At 44.0% G+C, this 20011-nt stretch overlaps 1 protein-coding gene across 9 annotated transcripts in view; it reads right to left on the reverse strand.

Annotated features, from left to right (window-relative positions):
• Positions 1 to 20011, reverse strand: part of SLC11A2 (solute carrier family 11 member 2) — a 45578-nt gene that overhangs the window by 6679 nt on the left and 18888 nt on the right. For 5 of the 9 annotated variants that reach the window (XM_073319385.2, XM_073319389.2, XM_073319388.2 and 2 more), the window contains 14 exons: positions 17273 to 17409; positions 16092 to 16217; positions 14287 to 14406; positions 11886 to 11992; positions 9173 to 9243; positions 8964 to 9031; positions 8063 to 8218; positions 6503 to 6661; positions 5800 to 5886; positions 5391 to 5510; positions 4919 to 5068; positions 3548 to 3621; positions 2648 to 2801; positions 1779 to 1832 (listed from right to left, as the gene is read on the reverse strand). In XM_073319385.2, the coding sequence (XP_073175486.1) occupies positions 1779 to 1832; positions 2648 to 2801; positions 3548 to 3621; positions 4919 to 5068; positions 5391 to 5510; positions 5800 to 5886; positions 6503 to 6661; positions 8063 to 8218; positions 8964 to 9031; positions 9173 to 9243; positions 11886 to 11992; positions 14287 to 14406; positions 16092 to 16217; positions 17273 to 17409 (1583 nt within the window). Of the gene's footprint in view, positions 1 to 1695; positions 1833 to 2242; positions 2330 to 2647; positions 2802 to 3547; positions 3622 to 4918; positions 5069 to 5390; positions 5511 to 5799; positions 5887 to 6502; positions 6662 to 8062; positions 8219 to 8963; positions 9032 to 9172; positions 9244 to 11885; positions 11993 to 14286; positions 14407 to 16091; positions 16218 to 17272; positions 17410 to 18510; positions 18821 to 20011 lie in introns of those variants that run through there. The other 4 variants (XM_073319391.2, XR_012155771.2, XM_073319386.2 and 1 more) reach the window with 4 other exon arrangements.

The raw sequence follows: 20011 nt of genomic DNA on the forward strand, positions 1-20011 counted from the left end.
TAAAATATTCCCACTTAAAAAAAAAAAAAAAGAGGACTAATTTTAGAGATCAGGAGAGTGGAGGACTAATAGCATGGGTTAAGTCAGGCAAAGCAAGGGGAGATGTTGTGCAACCCACACAGATCTTCCAGGGGACCCCAATCCTGACTTGTAATACCCTGGCTATTCCAGTCCCTAGCCTCTGTTGAGCAGACTGCAATCATGCCATGCTTTTGGGAGGTTCACACAGAGGGATTGAGAAGTCCTTTGGAAGCCACTTTCACTTGTGACCCATGTCAGGATTTGAACCCAGTTCTCTTAAAAAGGTGAAAAAACTAATGCACAAACTAAAATTTAGTAAAGATCAAAATATCTGATGGGCACATGAGATGAAGGACAGAACTGAGATCATTTGAATTCTAGTGAAAATACCTACCAAAATACCTCAACGCAAACACAAATGCTTACACACAGAGTTATCAGCTAAAACTTCATCAAGTAGTAACAGAAGAAAAATCTTACTCAATAAGATCCAGAACTTCAGTTTCCCTACAGGGTCACTTTACAGGATCCACTCATGAACACACATTCCCCCCGCCCCCTCCCCTAAAAACAATATTATATCCTCAAGGATATAACCACTTGATTCATGATAAAATTAGGACAAAATGTGCAGTCTTTTCCAAACAGAGAAAAGGAATGCATGTTTCTCACTGTGACCTTTGCAATACTAGATTTAAGACTGCCTTGGGAGGTGGAAGAAGCAGGAGGTACAATGGGGAAAGTTTTTGGAGTATAAAAGGGCCAGACGGGAAGTGAAAGTAAGCAAGTTTAAAAAAAATGGAGACCCAAATCATGAAAGGCTTTTAGCACATTCCGTTACGTTACACTCCATGAATCATGATACAGCAAATTGCAGAAAATACAGAGAACATTTCTGTTAATGCCATACATACAAAATAAATCACAGAATCAAACAACCTGTAAACACGGATTTATTTTTTTCCTTTGCTGATCACCAGAATCACATACTAGGTAGGAAAAAAACATGACAGCTCTAATGCTTAGACTTCTAGTGTTTGTGTGCTAGGATTTCTCCAACACAATTCCCACCTCTGGGAAGGAATTTCTGCACCCCAAATTCATTCTGATTAACTGAAACCAGTAACTATTTTCTAATGCATTTAGAGTGTGAGATAAACAGGGTCAATTTGAGATTACAGAATACAATGGAGTTCTGATCTTTGGAGGTAGATTGTATCACTTAGTGTCACAGACTTTACACGTTGCTTGTCTAATTGTGAGAAGGAGGATTAATACTTCAGATACTGTCCAAGCAGCTTGATTTCTGTTTACTAGCTTGTATTACAGATTTACTGGAAGACTTCAGAGGCAGAGAACTAGCTAAATGGAAGTGTCATTTTGGAACATAGTGTCTCTTTGCCAGTCTGTTAAACTGGTTAGTGTCTGGGTAATAGGTAAATTACAGGCAGTTCCTACATTCCAGCAGCAAGGTAACACTATGTTTGTGATTAGAGGGGGTCAGCAAGGAAACTTACTCATCTCTTTAGTTACCTTAGCAACAAAATATTTCCCAGTACGTACATCTGAGCTTTTATACAACAAATTTACACAAGTATTCTCTGTGCAAATTGCACATACATTTGGATATGTTCACACAGTAAACCATAGAAACACACTGGCTCTGATGGCTACCTGTTGTGTGCAGACAGACCCAGTGTTTAGTTAATTTGAGTGACAGGCGGTTCTTCAGTAAGCCCTGTTCTAGTGACGCTTACCGTTTGCCCACAGGCCAGGAAGGAGATCCCAAGAGCAATCAGACACAGCCAGCTCTGGAATTAAAGAAGAAGGAGTGGACTATGAGAAACATTGCTGCAAGTTACAATCTTTTTAGCAGCCACACATTATTGAATGGAAACATGGAGGGATTACTAGGTGCTATTTTTCAATAATTACTCAAAAGTCAAGTTACCAAATCTCTTCATAATGAGTTCTACAGAGAACGTTAAGGACGTTAATGTTAATGTTAAAGAACATTAAGCCTGCTGAGATTGTGAAAGCTATTAAATAGATTGTTGAGCATGGTTATAAGCTGTTCTAAACTTTGGCACACTTTTCACAATCAGCAGAAACTTGGAGATACAGGAGCAGTCACAGGAAGGAAAGTCAAACTGCACGTTGACAGACATTTCCCCCCCCCCTTTTTTTTTTTTTAAACAAATGCATAACTGTCTCCTCTTACCATTTGAATACACACAAACAGATCTGGAATTCTGCATGATTCTGAAGGTCTCTCCCCATCAGATTATTAGATGAGTCACAAAAGGAACTGGAATGGAGGAAGTTGCAAGGAGTGGTGGACTGAGCACAGAATGGGGAGACAAATTCCTGGCTGAGTGGAGTTTGAGCGGGTCTTGACTTATGGGAAACTGAGGCACATATCTGAAATTATGCACCCCGTGGATGGTAAGGATTACTTAGTGTTTGTAAGAGTTCTATGGTTTATAAACAAAAAAGTTTCCAGCTCCTGGGAAAGCAAGTTCATTGTCTCAATCCTGCCTACAAGCTGCCTCAGCCCAATAATTACTGGAATCACAATTTTATACAGCAGTGGTCTTGCCAAAGAGTGTGGAAGAACAATACTTACCAAATATGCAACAAAGCACAGGTAGGCAACACAGACAATGGCTGCAACCACATACAAGGCAAGGTGTCCCAATGCGCTGACATAGACCACCACAAAATACATGTTAATGGAGCAGACAATGAGAATGAGCACACCGCCAGCGATCTTCCAGCCTCTGAAAGGGAAGCCAAAAGAAACGGGATTACAGGGGCATTTGGGGGGAGAGGGATGTTTCTATTTTCCATGGTGTTTGGAGGGAACACTTCTTCTAATGTAAATGCCAAGACTCTGAAAATAAAGTCACCAGAATAGAAACTTTCATTGAACGGCACTGACACTTTTCTAATAGGGTTGCTACTTTTAGACTCAAAACACAGACTAGATAAAGGGACAAGAAAAGATGTAAAGACAGAGCTCAGGAAGCAACAAACACACACCAGTTTCTAGCAGTGACATATCGGGCACCACTCCAAGGAGAGTGAGTTGTCAAACAGGTCTTGGGGAGACTGGGCTATGTAGAAGAAGCTTAGAAGTAGAAAAACTCTAATACTGTTTGGGGAATAAAAACAATTCACACGTTTTTGTGAACAGCTAACTCTGCTTAACTGAACTGAGTGAGGAAGAAAGGCCTAGTGGTTAGGGTGCCAGCCTGGACTTGGGAGACTTGGTTCTTCTACTTTGCCACAAAGTTCCCATGTGACTTTGGGCAAGTCACTTAGCCTCTCAATTCCCCATATGTAAAGTGGGGATAAAACTCCCCCCACCTCAGAGGGTGTTGCGAGGATAAATACATTAAAGATTGGGGTCGGATATCACATTTGTTGGGACCAAGCACCCAAGATAGACATCAGTATTCAGGGCTAAATCAAATGGTTTTAAATCAGGAAAAGGTCAGGCAGGTGGGATTCTTTTCATACTTACAGTCCATTGGCAAAGTCATTCATCACAGGGTGTAAGCTGGTGAAAGTGAGGACTGGGATTAAAGCAAAGGGAAGCTGGAATAAGGCAACAAGATGCAGGAGATTAGGGCTGGGACTTTGTTCACGTAAAAAACCCACCCAAAGTTTGTTTATACACAATAATTTTTCTCTTTAGCTATTGAAAGTGTGTCACCTAAGAGACCTCTCACGACTAGAAATGGGAAGCAGTTTAAAGCCACAGATGGTGCTTTCCCACCTCCCCTCAACAAGAGATTCTTCAGTGAAAGAATCCAGAAGCTTTATTTAAAGAAGCATGACCCCACAGTATTTTTCCTTCTCTCTTCATAGTCCAGCTGAAATAGGAGTTATTTTCTATGCTGGGATATGGACTGTATCATTCTTGAGTGTGAGGAGCACGTTTCAGACAAGAACCATTGGAAGCTAAAATTCTTCTACTCCGAGAACTTAATTCGACAGTTCCCATTCCCCATTTTACAACGGGAACAAGGCACCATAAATACATATCTAGGTTGTTGCAGAGCTGGAAACTTGAGGAGAATTGGACCAGCCAAGAAACTTGTTATTTTTTTATGACTTTTAAATATAAGCAAGGTATAAAATGTAACCCTGTTTAAATATGGTTCTTGCTCTTTGTAAATATTCGAGTGGTGCTCAGATAATCCAGTGAGAGGCATATAAGAGCCGAGAAGTAATTTACCTGTTCTATAACTCAGAGGTTCTCAATCTTTTTCTTTCTGAGGCCTTCCCACCATGCTATAAAAACTCCATGGCCCAGCTGTGTCACAACAATTGTGCTTCTACATATAAAACCCAGGCCCAGCATTAGGGGGTAGCAAGCAGGGCGATTGCCCGGGGCCCCACATCACAGGGGGCACTCTGAAGCTAAGTTGTTCAGGCTTTGGCTTCAGCCCCAGGTGGTGGGGCTTGGTGCCCCCGGCTGCAGCCCCATGCAGCAGGACTTTGGCTTTCTGCCCTGGGCCCCTAGTGACTAACACCGGCCATGCTTGGCGGACCCCCTGAAATCTGCTCACAGCCCCCTAGAGGGCTCCGGACCTCTGGTTGAGAACCACTGCTATAACCAATGTTGGCCACAGTCCACAAGCAGCTACAGATCAGGGGCAGATCCTACATTCACTGCTGCTGGAAAACCCAATTCTGATGGCAGCTGCTGCCATTTACAGGTCTCTCCCGCTCCCCTCCATACTTGAGCTCTCTGCACTCACGACCCCTCAGCCAACCACTTTACAGAAATGTTTATAAATGGGCCAACAGAAGGCCCTAAACCCAACACCAGTAGTGACTAAGAGGTTGGTTCTGAACGAGGAATTGCTAGTAGCTAACAGCCGCTCACCTGTAAGCTCTGAAGAACGTTTAGGAAGTCATTCATCCCAGTCAGGTGTTCAACATCTTGAAAAATGGCAACCAGCAGGGTTGGAGTGATGGCAATGGAGCGGGTCAAAATCACTCGAGCAAAACGTGACCACTTCAGGTTGAGGAATCCCTTCGAGGAGAGAAACAGAAGAGCTGCTGTTGCTACAGTGCAACATTCCACAGAGTTAAACTGTAACAGGGGGAAAGGGAATGATCTACTACAGGGTGAGTTTTTTCTCTTAAAGAAACCTGAGTTAGGCTGGAATTTTCCAAGGGGGAATCGGGGACTTAAGAGTCTGGCACGTGGGTCAATAGCAGGAAAGTCTGATCCTGCAGCAAACTACATGACCAGGAAAGGAACCTAGGCCTCCACTGACCATCTCAACTTCAGAGGATTACAAGGGGAAGGGGGAAAACAAGACATAAGCCGGCACAGCTGTAGAGTCACATACCTCCATGACAAACTGCCCAGAGTAGGTCCCAGTCATTGTTGAACTCTGACCTGCAGCAAGAATCCCAACTGCCCAGATGTAAAGAGCAGCAGGGCCAAAATAACATCCCAGAACAACACCCTGAAACACAGAGGGTTTCCAGTCACAAGTCAGTTGGTGTTAAATCCTAGATTTAAATGCTCAGTCAAAAGCAGAGTTCTTGGAGCCAGCTGCTCCAACAGACTGATCATGGGCCGAGACAGGAAGGAACGCTGTTCTGTTCCAACGGGACAACTCTTATAGTCTTAAAGGTTCAAGCCTTGAATAGTCTCCATTTATTCAGAAGAAGCAGCTGCATATAACTCAATCAAGGATGTTAAAATCATTCAGAGAAGACCACACTGCCTAGCCTCACTATAAAGCCACTCACCCCCTTGTAGATATCCACTTCCAAGGTTTCATTGTTATTTGGAAAGAGTCCGGCATGAGGGCTGCTGCTGTTTGTGCAGACTTTGTTCTAGAAGAGGACAAGACAGTTTAGGAAGCTTCATTTTTGTAAACAGATTTCAGAGAGCAGAAACCACGGCTGGTAGAGTTTGGGGTAGAGGAGCTGGCCAGATGAAATGCAGTAGCATTAATGTGTTGGGTGCATCTTACAGGCTAGGGTGAGATCAGTGCCTACATTTATGCATGCCAGGGCACTGTAAAGGGGCCTTAGTGTAAATGAGAATCAGGCCCTCAGTGTATGCAACACTCAGGCCCACTGTTAACACAGTAGCTATTATTAACCCAGGTGCACAGTGTTTTAGGGTGTCTACACTGCAGCTGGGAGGTGCGACTGAAGTATGTGTAGACATACCTGATCTAGCTTTGATTAACCAACAGTGAAGCTGCGGCAGCATGGGTTAGCCCTGAGTAGGTACCTGGGGTCCCACGCGGGCAGGGCTAGCCCATGCTGCTGCCTGCCTGCCTTGGCTTCATTGCTATTGTTACTCGAGCAAGGGTGGGCCAACATGTGCTGAAATCACACCTCCTGACTGCAGTGTTGATATACCCATCGTGTATATTACTCCCAGTAATCCAGAATCTCCACAACACAAGCACACAACCCCCAACAAACCCCACAGACTCACCACTTGTTCATTCGTCTTCCCAAAAAAAGCTTCAGCAAAAACAGAGACGACGAAGACGTTAATGAGGAAGGAGACAAAGAGGGCAACACAGGACTCTATGAAGAAATACTTATTGGCTTCTTGCACCTCCCTCTTGTCTGCACGATTCACCTGCCTCGACTGGAGGGAAAACATTTAAAGATAGTTATGATAAAATATTTCAGAACCTCTAGTCAATGGAATCAGCTGTATCTCCAACAGGTGGTTCCTCTGATTGCTATTGAACTTTGGCCAGAATACATCTATCCTGTCTGACAGCAAATATTAAGAGCTGAGCCCTGCCCCTGACTGGATCCCTTGTTAGGCCTTACAAACAGCAGTAAACACCATGAGACATTAGACACCAGCTAGCCAAGAGCAGCTGCTAATGCAATAACGCTGTGGGGTGTATACAAGAAGCAGGGCTGTGGCTGACCACATTCACACAAGCTAGCCCATCCTGTGGATGGGTACGCAACACCACACGTTTGAGCACATTGCTTCAGCAGACTGGATTTCCCCATGGTCAACTGCAGCTCCAAATGAAATGTCACTATGCTGGACATGCTTCCCAGTTTACCCTGGCTCCCACAGGCTGCCCAGCCTTCTGCTGTAATGTTGGGATGTGCCCCAAGATACAGGAGCTAGTAAGTTAAGGTTTCAGAGTAGCAGCCGTGTTAGTCTGTATTCGCAAAAAGAAAAGGAGGACTTGTGGGACCTTAGAGACTAACCAATTTATTTGAGCATAAGCTTTCGTGAGCTACAGCTCACTTCATCGGATGCATTCAGTGGAAAATACAGTAAGTTAAGGGGCGGCCTCAGCCTGAGCTCTAAACATATGCTGCTGCAGGGAGGGGGAAAGAGAAAAAAGCCTATCTTGTTTGCAAGGACAGACTGCTGGCCTTCACCTTTAAAATTAAACTGGGTTGGTCATCTTGTCCCCAACAGAATTAAATATGGATGAATCCCACAAGGCAGAGAGACTGGGAAGCACTGTTCAGATGTCTGAAATATGTTTTCAGGGGTTTGCCAAGTGTTAATCTAGACCCCAGGTTCTGTCACACAAACACATAGTTAACGTGTGTTCAGCCAATGTATTCAATTTACCCTGTTAATTACGTAATAAATACCGTATTTCTTTATCAGGTGCACGTGGCATATTCTAATTCTGAAAACTTACACAGAACAGTCAACATCGGAATCCACTTACTGAACTGATTCCAAAGTATGGAGAGTTCTCCGCAAAGGTTACAGGGACTGCTACTATAGAGGGGATTTTCAAAGGTGCTCAGCATTGGCATTCGCTTGTCAGAGGTAAAACTCCCACTGACTTTGGACTAACTCTGCAGCCTTTAAAATCAATGGGAGTTTTGCCACTGACTTCCTTGATGACACCCACTCTGAAAAGGGCAGTCACAACAATTCAGACATACCAGGCCTTGCAAGACGCTTTCCTCTCAACCCTCATGATCACATCCTAATAGTCTCATTGTACCCCTGCAGAGTGAACTAGAAAGGAGATGGGACTCAGTCCTCTCTTACCTTGACTAAAGCAGAATGCAGATACATGTTGTGTGGCATGATTACCGCTCCCACGATCCCCACAGCTTGTTCTAGCTGCTGGGTACCGCACTTGTCACAGTAAGGTATAAACATCCCCTTCAGCAGCTTTCCCTGGTCCGGTTTTACTGTAACATACTGCGCACAGATACAAGAGAGCCACTAGTACCTCTGGATTGGCAGAGTTCACACAGTTGCTTAGATGGGCAACTTGGAAGGTCCCAGATTTGCCCCACCTCAAAATTACGGTAATTTGGTAATAGCTTCCACCTTTAAAAAACTTAGATATTGGTTACCCACTAGCACTGAAACAGGAGTGTTGTACGCCCCCAGGTAGCTATTTGGAGGCAGATAAACAGCTAACAATCATTGGGAAGGTCTAACCTTCAGTGCCAACCAGATTTGAGCCAGGAAGCAAATAGAGCCCCAGGGCAGTTAAAGTGGGCCCCACCTCAAAATAAATAAATAAGTAAATAAATCTAGGAGAGCATTAAAGCACGTGCTTTAGAACTGGTCTAAAATTTTCCAATGAAACTGCTTTCCATGGCAATTTTTGTTTTTTGAACCAGAATTTTTCGGTTTTTGACTAAAACCTCAAAAAGCTGCATGGGAAAAACTTTTTTTTTTTTTTTTTGGATCAGCTCTGATATGCTTATCTTTAAGCCTGGGCTTAAAGTACTTTCCAGAATTGGGGCCACGGGCGAAGGAGACGTCACAAGGGCCTGGCAGAAGAGGACAAAACTCAGAGGAAGAAATGAGATTGTCTGGTTTCTAAAATGTTTGAGAGAAGAGAATGAAGACACAAGTTCAACAGAAAGAAGGGGGAGAGGGAGTGTCATTCTAATTGCTAAGCAAAGCTCGAAGATGTTCAAGTGAGAATTACCTCATATCCAAACGTAAGCGCCATGATGGTAATAAGAAAGCCAAAAAATGCTTCCAGTTTTCGCAAGCCTGTGGAAGAAACGTGCCATTAGCAAGTTCTGGAGGACAAGTCTCAGGCATAATGTTGAGGGGGCAGCTGTCAGATTTAATCAGTTACATGTACTTTCATGGGACATTAAAAATAATTAAAAGGAAAATAAAAGAATTTACCATACTTGTCCAAGAACAGAAACATGAAAGTGTCAGCAATAGTGATGAGCACTCCACCCCACAAAGGGACTCTGCAACAGAACAAGGGTTAGTTAGAATCGTGCTTTTACAAGCTCTTCTAGCCCTGTCAGTCCAAGCTCCCCTATATTCAGGGCAGGGATCATGACCACTTTGTGTGTGCTGTTATCAAACACTTATCTCAAGGTTTTATTTGTAATCTGACAAGCTGCTTGGTGACTTAAGACAAGAGACAACTCTGTTTTCTACATAAACAGTTCATATAAGAGTTCCACCTTAAACCATGCCTACATTTCTCTGCACAGCGAGCCAAGAGTTTCTGGAGCGAGACATACTTCTCATCTACTGTAGGGCAATGAGCCTGTAGTTTCTGATTAAGTTTCCATTTCTATGCTGCCTGGTGGAAGTGGCTAACTTGCAGGGAACACCCAAGCTAAAACACAGTTGGGCTCTGGACTTCCAGGCTAAGAGTCTACACCAGGGGTCGGTAACCTTTCAGAAGTGGTGTGCCAAATCTTTATTTATTCACTCTAATTTAAGGAGGACTTGTGGCACCTTAGAGACTAACAAATTTATTTGAGTGTAAGCTTTCGTGAGCTACAGGTCACTTCATCGGATGCATCCGATGAAGTGAGCTGTAGCTCATGAAAGCTTATGCTCAAATAAATGTGTTAGTCTCTAAGGTGCCACAAGTCCTCCTTTTCTTTTTGCGGATACAGACTAACACGGCTGCTACTCTGAAACCTGTCTAATTTAAGGTTTTACATGCCAGTAATATATTAACGTTTTTTAAATGGTCTCTCTCTATAATATATAACTAATCTATTGTTATATGTAAAGTAGATAAGGTTTTTAAAATGTTTAAGAAGCTTAAATTAAATTGCAGATCTTATCATTTTAGTGTGATCCTTGCCCTTGCTTTTCCTTGCTGAGTTTTCCAATGTCTGGCACGTATTTGGATAGTTTAAGAAGCACACAGGCTTCTGAGTGATCAGTTGTTAACCAGTTCCAAGAGGGACAGATTTAATGTGTGAAAATACCTGTTCACACAGGTATGTGGATCCAAATGCTGAAAGCATTGCAAAAGCAATTTTCTACAAACAGTTAAATTTCACTGGCAGGGACGTTCAGCAGGTCAGAATAGAGGCCCCATGATCTCTCTCGGTAGCTTTAAGTGCACTCTGCAGATCTCCAAAACTGATGCTTGCAATTCTGAGCTTTTTAACTGAATGAGCTGCATTTCAAAATCTTCAACATCCATCCACTGAAATACAGACAAATCCAAGTCGCTTTCGTTGAACTTTTCAGGTTTAATTAGAAAAGAAAGCATTGGGCCAAATCGCTGGAAATCTTGAAATCTGTCAGAAAATTCTGATTCCAGTTCTTGCATGTACATTCCAATCTCATCGACACCGACCGTGCAACATGTTGATAGCTCTTTTATGTGTTGGAAGTAGCGGAAAGTTGAAGTTCAAATATCCTGAGAAAAAACTGCTAGTTTTACAACAAATGCCTTCCAGGTTTCACAAAGATCCAGATCCATTTGCTCTGCACCCTGGAGACGGAGGTTGAGTTCGTTTAGGTGACTGGTGAGGTCACTTAGAAACATGAGCTTACACAGCCATTTGTCATCATCCAATTCGGGGTAGTTTTGTCCTTTTTCTGACAAAAAGGCCTTGATTGCATCAAAACAGTTATAAAGCACACCAAAGCCTTGCCATGACTTAGCCACCAAATGTTGCTGTGCAGTGAAATGAATGGACATCTAACTTTGCTTTCTTAGGAGCTGACATTTTGTCAAATGTACCCCTCAACTTACAGTGGGGAAAAAGATCGCAACAGACGGCACACACAATGTCAAAAGCAATGTGCTGTTCCACGTGATGTGATAGTGATGTAAGCAGAAAATCAGGAGTTAAAAATATCCCAGTATAGTGGTACTAGAACAATTTTTAAGGTGAGGGTGCTGAGCTGCGCCACCTCTTGCCCCTGTCTGCACCCCTCACTGCCTCACTGGCTGGGGCCAGTGGGCCACAGCTCAGGGCGGCTGCAGAGCCCCGGGCCAGCGGCTGGGACCCCAGGATGGCAACAGAGCGCCTGAGACCAGGGCCGACAGCAGGCTGAGCGGAAGCCAGCGGACGGGACCCTGGGTGGCAGGGGCCAGTGGTAGGACCCTAGACTGGCAGCAGAGTTCCCAGGACTGGTGGCCAGGACCCGGGCAGTGTGAGTGCCACTCAAAATCATCTCGCGTGCTGCCTTTGGCACACGTGCCATAGGTTGCTGACCCCTGCTCTACACCAATTTCCTTCCAGCTTTAGTTCGGATTTAACAGAAGCTCCTCCGGTGTTATGTATAGTAAGGTTCTGGTTTAACATGAGGCCTAAAAGCCAAAGGGAAGCTTATTTACAGTTCTACAATGTGTCACGTCAGCAATGGCTGGTGCCAACTGTGGGCTCAGAAATACCCATTTTATTTAAAAACCTTTAATCTCAAACGCTTTTTACGTAATACACAATGCAAAGAGGGAGCTCATACCCTGGTGAGCAGAACAGGGCAGTGATCTGCTAAGATTTTCAACTACAGGAAATAGAAGGGTCCTTTTTGGCATAAAGAGTGTTGTTTTCTAATGGGCTATGGGCAGCAGATGGAGAATGACATTCATTTCCTGTTTCTCAGGTGATAAAAGCCAACTTACTTCCCAGCAGACAAGAGGTTTATAGCGATTGCAGAGCCAATTACTTCTTGCATATCCGACCCAATGATAGCGAGTTCAATCATCAGCCACAACATAATTCGAGGGACCTAGATACAAACACTGAGCTTCAGATACTTGAAATTAAAACCAGAAATAATGAATAGATTATTACAGGGGATGTTTCTTCTCCCCAACTTCCTGCCGGATTTATGGAGGTTTACAGCACCATTTAAGAAACCCATCTCCTCTTCCAGCACTGAAGACAGCGGAAAACACCCATGACTTCAGTATATACTGTATCAGGCATTGCTAACGAGTTTTGAAGACCTTATGCGCGTCAGCTTTTACAGTTTATTTTCTGCTTCTTGCTCAGTTTGGATAGTGAAACTAGACAGATGCGTTTACTACAGCATATGAGCAGCAAGAATGGCAGGTGTGCATTTGTGACAGGTTTAAATCAACACCCCAAAATGCCTTCCCAACAGAAATGTAATCAAGTTGTCATGACTTTTCTTATGAGAGATTTGGGCAACCCAACCTTATGGCCTTGATTGTCTGACTCAGTCCCTTTAAACTGGTTTGTGTAAGATTACTGGAAATACTGATTAAGGGGAGATCCATGTTTTCCACTGGATGGCTTTACTCATTTTCAGCTGAAAAGTAAGTTATAAGCATATGCTTACACAACCATGAGCATTTCCTCAACAGCCAACTGCAATGCGCGTTCTTTCTTCATGACACCCCCCCGTGCTTTTTAAAACAAAGACTAGTTTTAAATCTCTCCAGTCATCTGAAGAGGAAACCTGATTCAGTGGTTTGAATCAGAAACTAGGGAGTCAGGACAATCCTGGGTTCTATGCCTGACTCCGCCAATGTTGTGAGACGACAGGAAAATCATTCAACGTCTGTGCCCCAGTCTCTCCTTTCTAGATGGGAACAATACCTCCAACCTCATGGTAGGCAGGCATGCTGTCAGGTTTCATGTTTGGAAAGTACATCAACACCCTCAAACATATGTGTAAAGTTGTATTATAAAGCCTATATCAAAGGAAGCTAGCGTGAGCCAGATCCAGAGACTTTGTTAGTGCTAAATCCGGGGTAACATTAGCATTTGTTTGCCACGTATCAGCACATAACCCTGCCGTTCTTTCAACCACAGGCCATTGCAGAAGTCAATCCTGAAATCCTCAGCTACATGGGCATTATGCAAAAGTGAACTTCACAAGTCTATTTTTAGAAATAAAACACCACCGTTAGAGGCTGATTTAACATATGTTGATCAACAGTAACATTCACATGAATCACAAGAGAGGTGCAGACTGCCTGAGACGAGTCACAAACTGACACATACCCACAAGATCGTCAGAAAGTTTCTTTGTAAAACGAAGGCTAGAAATTGGAGTAAGACCAATGTAAACTCAGCAAGGGCATTTAAACTACTGTTATCCCTTTCCTTTTCTTTTTGTTATCCCTTCAGAGGATGCACTGAATCTACCCTAGGGCTTCATGTCTAAGCTTTCCTTTCATCCCCCAGCCACTGCCCAGCAACAATCCACCTTTCAGACTAGTCACTGGGAAACCAAGGGTGCTTTTCCACACACACCCCTGCCCACCAATGAGCAAGGCTTTTCTTTGAACCCATTGTGCTTTACTGTACAAAAGGAAGAGTTGTCACACACACAATGAATGGCTTTTGAGATGGACCGTGTCTCTACTGGCCTTTATTGCTTTGCGTGCAGAAAAGCAAAAACTCTTTCCCTAAAGAGACGTATTTGGCTTTTTAAAAATCTGTCCCCTAAGAGGGTGCCTAGACTAAGCACACACGAGTCATTCAAGTTATACCAAAGTAGGCACTAAAGGGTATGGAAAAACCACCCCCTGAGCGACGTAAGTTACACTGATCTAAGTGCCGGTGTGGACAGCACTATGTCGGTGGAAGAAGCTCTCCCATTGGCTTAATTACTCCACCTCCCTGAGTGGTGGTAGCTAAGCTCCCGTCGGAACAGTGTCTCTGCACAAGCAGCGCTGAAGCTTAACTGGTAAAGCTATGCCACTGTAGCGATTCTAGTGCTGACTAGCTCTCAGACAAAGGAGGAAGCACCATTCACACCAATTTTGAACCAACAGTGGAAACCAAAGGAGGTGTCACCTGTACCATCCCCAAGCCCTTCAGTTCAGAACCATTTTGAAGGCACTGTCTGGAAGTGGAGGCTCCATGTCTGCTCTCCTCCCTCTCAGCCCTTCCTGGAATTTCAATTCCTCAACATTCCTGGGTCCCAGCCATTCAGAAAGCTTTATTTTCAGTGACACGACTAAGATCTCAGATGAGCAAAGCAGCCCAGTACATGGGAACAGCATCCAGAGTCACTATTTCAAATCTAAAGGCCTTTAGGTCACCCACCTTTTGATACTGCCGGTTACACATTTCTGCAAGGTGCAGTCCTGTTACCACTCCCAGCCTCGCCGCCAGACGTTGCAGGAGGAGACCAATGACAGTGGCCAGCAGCAGAACCCAAAGCAGCTGAAAGAGATGCAACAATGTACAGTAAGTAACCTTGAGTAATGAGGTGCTTCGGAGGCAGATGAACAAGTCAGGACTGTCACGTTATTGACTTGAACTGGGACCATATAGAATATGGTTGCAACCATGGTCCTGTAGTGGCACCAAATCCTGTATAACGGGGGTCAAATAAGGTGTCCAAGACAAGGTTATGGTTTGCTGGTTATGATTATGCGATCTGTATGCATGTATCATTTTTGTATTTAAAGTTATAAGAATTGGCTCTATACCGTCTGTATTTCAAACTTGTGCTATGCTTGTGGGTGACACCCCAGACAAGTTGGTGTCAGCTCTGCCTAGCCTGCTTGATGGCCCATTAAGGACCATCAGCTATACAAATGACCCATTGAGAGAAGGCAGACACGCCTTGTGACTCAGCAAGGTTTGCAGGGACATGCCTATGGACAGAACTCTGATGTTTTTCTATGCCATGTGACGGACAGCTTGACTTTGGAACAAAGAAAGACAGACCACATGGCAAGAGAATATAAGAAGCTGCTGCAGCTCCTCCATCTTGTCTTCAGTCCCGCTTCATACCTCTGGAGGGACTTTGCTATAAACGGAAGCTCTAAACAAAGGAATGAAACAAGCTGTGGATGTCCTCCAGAGACATGATTTGAACCTGAAGTTTATTCTATTGCTGCTAAAAGCCTGAACCAAGAACTTTTCCATCACTGTATGTCATTGATTCCATTTGATCAATTCTAGCTCTTGTCTATCTCTTTTTCCTTTTATGAATAAACGTTTAGATTTTAGATTCTAAAGGATTGGCAACAGCGTGATTTGTGAGTAACATCTGATTTGTATATTGACCTGCGCCTGGGGCTTGGGTCCTTTGGGATCGAGGGGACCTTTTTTCTTTTACTGGGGTATTGGTTTTCATAACCATCTGTCCCCATAACGAGTGGCACTGGTGGTGATACTTGGAAACTGGAGCATCTAAGGGAATTGCTTGTGTGATTTGTGTATAGCCAGTGGGGTAAGACCAAAGTCTTCTCTGTTTGGCTGGTTTGATTTGCCTTGGTGGGCATAGAAACCCCAGCCTTGGGTTGTAACTGCCCTGCTTTAAGCAATTTGTCCTGAATTGGCACTCTCAGTTGGGTCCCAGCAGAACCAGCATCATTACAAGGACTTGCACTGGAGAGCATCTGGGTGTCCTGAGATTACAGTTCTCTCCACAGGCCTTCTTGTTAATAGGAGCCAGGAACGTAGTCGATCCATTTGGAAGTGCAGTCCTGTTGAGATTCCATGCTTGGTTTTATAAGCCTGGCACTGACATACACAAGGGGCTGCAAGCAAATAAACCTGCAAGCCATTTTGTTGCCCAGTTTCACTCTCAGGCATACTGCAAGCCTAAGATCTGCTAAACCCACTCCTCATCAGTATCAAAGGCACATAACACCAGCCTGGAGTCAATGTGTCATCAGTGAAAAGCTTAGAGGGTAACTTCCAAGCAACACAGGGGGCAGACCTTTAGACCCCTTGCAGTTGGGAGTTTGGCCAAACCTTTCAGCACAACAGCACTGATGAGGCCTTTGGCACTTAGCTGAACACGGGCTCCGCACTATCATCTGGAAGTGGTGCTAGGCACCTGATAGGAGAGGTGGTGGGCCTGGATGTACAGCCTAAAAAAGCTTCACACTGACCTTAAACCCTGCGACAGCGCCTGACTGTAAATCCGACTCGATGTTGCCAGGATCCAGGTAGGCGATGCTCATGAGAAAACCTGGCCCTGTGAACGCCCAGAGTTTGCGGAAGCTAAACCATGAGTGCTTTAAAATGGAAGAGAAGATTGAGAGGTTAAGACTCTGCTCTACACCAAAGGCTGGTGTGGGTTCCAAACAAAACAGAGCTCAGCCTCCAGGAACCAGTCCATTTTTAAGACAAAAAAATTGGTAAGAGGAGCTTACAAACTTTTTTTAGCTGCCAGCAAAATAATAACCAGCCCCTGGCAAGATCTCTCCATTCCCTCATCAGTCTCTCTTCATTTTGAAATCCAAAGTGCAGCCCTTTATTCCGAGACCTTCAGTGTCACCCGCACTTTAGCTGCAGGATGATATCAAGTTAACTTTGCATGCAATCCTCTGAAAAGTGCTGGCTTGCCTGCTCTTTACAGAGAGGACAGCAACTGCATCCCTTACAGAGCTCCTTGTGAAGGGCATATGGCTCAGCCATTATGCTGATGGGCCCAGCTTAGCATTTAAACAGCTATTCTGACTTGCTTTTCTTGGTAAGAGCAAAGCCAGTTTTCACCTGGGAATCACACACTAGACGTCTCTCTGCTCTTTAGCAGAAGCAGAAACTGCTGTCCTGGGAAACATAACTAAAGAAAGCAATGTGGCTCTGGGGTGAGTGCTACGCCAATCCTCATTAGGAGTGTGCATTCACTTGAAACAGACAACTGTTTTGAAGGTTCTGTAAAAGTCTGCCAACTCTGATAGAGGCAGCATGAGGAGCGTCTGCTGTTCAGATTAAGCTGACCTGTTTACTCTGAATGCAGCAATAGCCATGTGGGTAACTGGCATCCACAGCAGGTAGTGAACCTGGCAGTCACTTGGTTTGTGTTAGTTGGCTGACAGTCACTCGTTTTGTTTTAGTTGGGTCACTGAATCCCATGCAAGCATGGCAGACACTTCACCCCCTTCTCAACGTAGCTCTCCATAGTTAGAAACAAGCAGCCAGCTCTCCTACCTAGCGCCTCAATTTAAACTGAAAAGGGACCCAGCGCCCACAAAGGGAAACAAGTCATCTAGATTACTACCACTTCCATTAAAGCCATTTCCCCACCAAGGTGAGCTTGCTAAGTCTGGGGCCCAGCCGCACTGACCTTTTCATCTTCAGGGATAGGGATCTTCTCATCGAAGTAGGTGGTGAATGGTTCATCATTGGACTCCGGAGACTGCTGCGGGACCGGGCTGTTGTAGATCGTGCTGATGACCTCCTCGTGGTCTTCAGAGACATCTTCTGGATTTACAAAAGCCACGTGTAAAACAAGGGAGGAGTCATTGTGCTGAAATGATGCAAGTTCCATTTTAAACCGGCCACATTCCTAGCAAGTGCCATAGGTGAAGCAAAAAGCGAGTGTTCTAGCCCCTCTGCCTTCCCTTGCCAGGACTGGTTGGTTGGGGGTTTCAGGTTTTTTTTCAAACATGTGGAGGAATGAAACGTGTGGAGCAGCAAATCCACAAAAAGAAGCTACTGCAATGAGACTGGGTTCTCCACTTGACACTCTCCAGCTCTCGTGTTCACATGCGAGCGAGACAAATTTATTTTTTAGTTTATTTTTTATTTCAAATATTAAGATGCCTGCCTAAACTCTCATTACCAAATCATTACCAATAGAATAAATGAAATTACTACTTCACTGCTGCTGGGATTTTGCTGAAAGTGCAACTCAGGTGGGCCAACATCTACAGGCATTCCCCACACCCTTCATTCAACAAACCTTAGCCCTGTCCAAAAACCCTACCATCTTTTGCCGCATGCCTGGAAGTTCAGTTTAAGCCCCTAGAAGATGCTGTTAATGCACTGAATTCAGCCTCAGGAAGGCACAATGCACAGTTTGCTAGATCTTTGGAAGCAAGGAGTAAGAGACATTAAAGGAGACTAGTTTCAGAGTAGCAGCCGGGTTAGTCTGTATTTGCAAAAAGAAAAGGAGTACTTGTGGCACCTTAGAGACTAACCAATTTATTTGAGCATAAGCTTTCGTGAGCTACAGCTCACTTCATGCATCTGATGAAGTGAGCTGTAGCTCACAAAAGCTTATGCTCAAATAAATCTGTTAGTCTCTGAGGTGCCACAAGTACTCCTTTTCTTTTTAAAGGAGACTAGAAGATCATTTTCCCAACTCCCAGGATCTGAAAGAGAGCACACAGCAGACACCCAGTCCGGCTGAATTCTCTGGACAGTATGTAATTTTAGGCTGTAAGTCAGGTAAACAGGGTCAGTCCAGTGACAGAATTACAACTCCCAACAACTTTCACATCAAGTCTTTTAACTCCATTCCACTCCTCCCAGCACCGGCCCAGAATAAAAAGCCGATTCCAGCCCCCATGTTATACTCACTCTGGCTACCACCTCCTAGCATGCTTTTGTTTCAGAGGAGGAAAAGCAGCATCCAAATTAGTCCTGCCTCCTTTGCTAAAGGCAAAAGTAACCATTTATAACCAGAGAAGTACAAGCAAGGTTTGGGCTCTTACACAGTTTCCAGTTGCATCATCAAAGCAAACTGAAGCTGGTTGTTCCTCCTCATTTCCCCGCCTCCTAAATACCTGACCGGCCTGCCAGCAGATCTGTTTATATAATAGATTTAAAGCAACAGCACCTGTTTGTCTCTTTTCCTAGTGGCTTTGGTTGCACAATATCTTGCTCAGCCAGTTCAACCAAACTAAGGAAGTTATATGAACAGTCAATCTGTTGCTTAATGGTGCTGGAAAGTGACAGCCTGAGAACTGGCTTCAGCCACAATTTTCATCCATCTGGAACAGCTAATCTCAAAGGTGTAAATCATACCAAAACAGGCCAGCAAAAGTCTTAGTTCTACCTGTGAGTGACGCAAAGAACCCCTTTAGTAACTCCCTACAAAGTACTGTAACAATCTTTGTACAAAATATGCCTTGTGAGGTATCATTTAAAAACTAATAATTCCCTGGACAATAATATCATGAAATATACATAGCAACATTATATGGAAAGTTATGAATTCCCCCATATGATGCACATGTTCAAAACTAGACAGCCCTGCTTGGGTAGAAGTTGCCAAAGAGAACAATCCGAAACAAAGGAATGTGTTTACCTCAATATATACATAAGTAGTAAACAGGATCATCAGGACAGCAGGGGAGGAGATGGCAGGAAGTAGAACAATCCACACATTAGCAAACACAGTGGGGAGGGAAGAAGGTGAAGGAAGCTCCATGCTCTACCAAACTCCATGTCACCTTCCTCAGAGCTTAGTGAAACTTTACTTCAGAAGAATACACTTCAAAGATTCAATAGACTATAAAAGAAAGGGGCAGAGAACCCCAAGTTCTCTTTCAGCTAAGCAGAAAAAGGCACCAGCACCTTTAGGCCTCTGGAAGAGATCCTGACTGAGGAGAAAGAAAAGGAGTATTTGTGGCACCTTAGAGACTAGCAAAAGTGAGCTGTAGCTCATGAAAGCTTATGCTCAAATAAATTTGTTAGTCTCTAAGGTGCCACAAGTCCTCCTTTTCTTTTTGCGGATACAGACTAACACGGCTGCTACTCTGAAACCTGACTGAGGAGAGGGTCAGTCACCATCTTGCTGGAAAACTCTGGGTGAGAAAGGCCATTTTGAACAAAGCCTTGAATCAAAACTTGCTAGATTAAGTTTTAGACTTTTAGGTGCGTGTTTTCACTTTTATTTGCTTGTAACCATTTCTAACTTTATCTTATACTTGAGCTCACTTCAAATCCTATCTTCTTTTGTTAATAAACTTGTTTTACTATTAATCTAAACCAATATCACTGTGTTTGTACTACAGCAGTGGTTTTCAACCTTTTTTCATTTGCGGACCCTTAAATTTTGAATGGAGATGCAGACCCC

The sequence above is a fragment of the Lepidochelys kempii genome, chromosome 20 (assembly GCF_965140285.1).
Source record: "Lepidochelys kempii isolate rLepKem1 chromosome 20, rLepKem1.hap1, whole genome shotgun sequence".
NCBI lineage: Eukaryota > Metazoa > Chordata > Testudines > Cheloniidae > Lepidochelys > Lepidochelys kempii.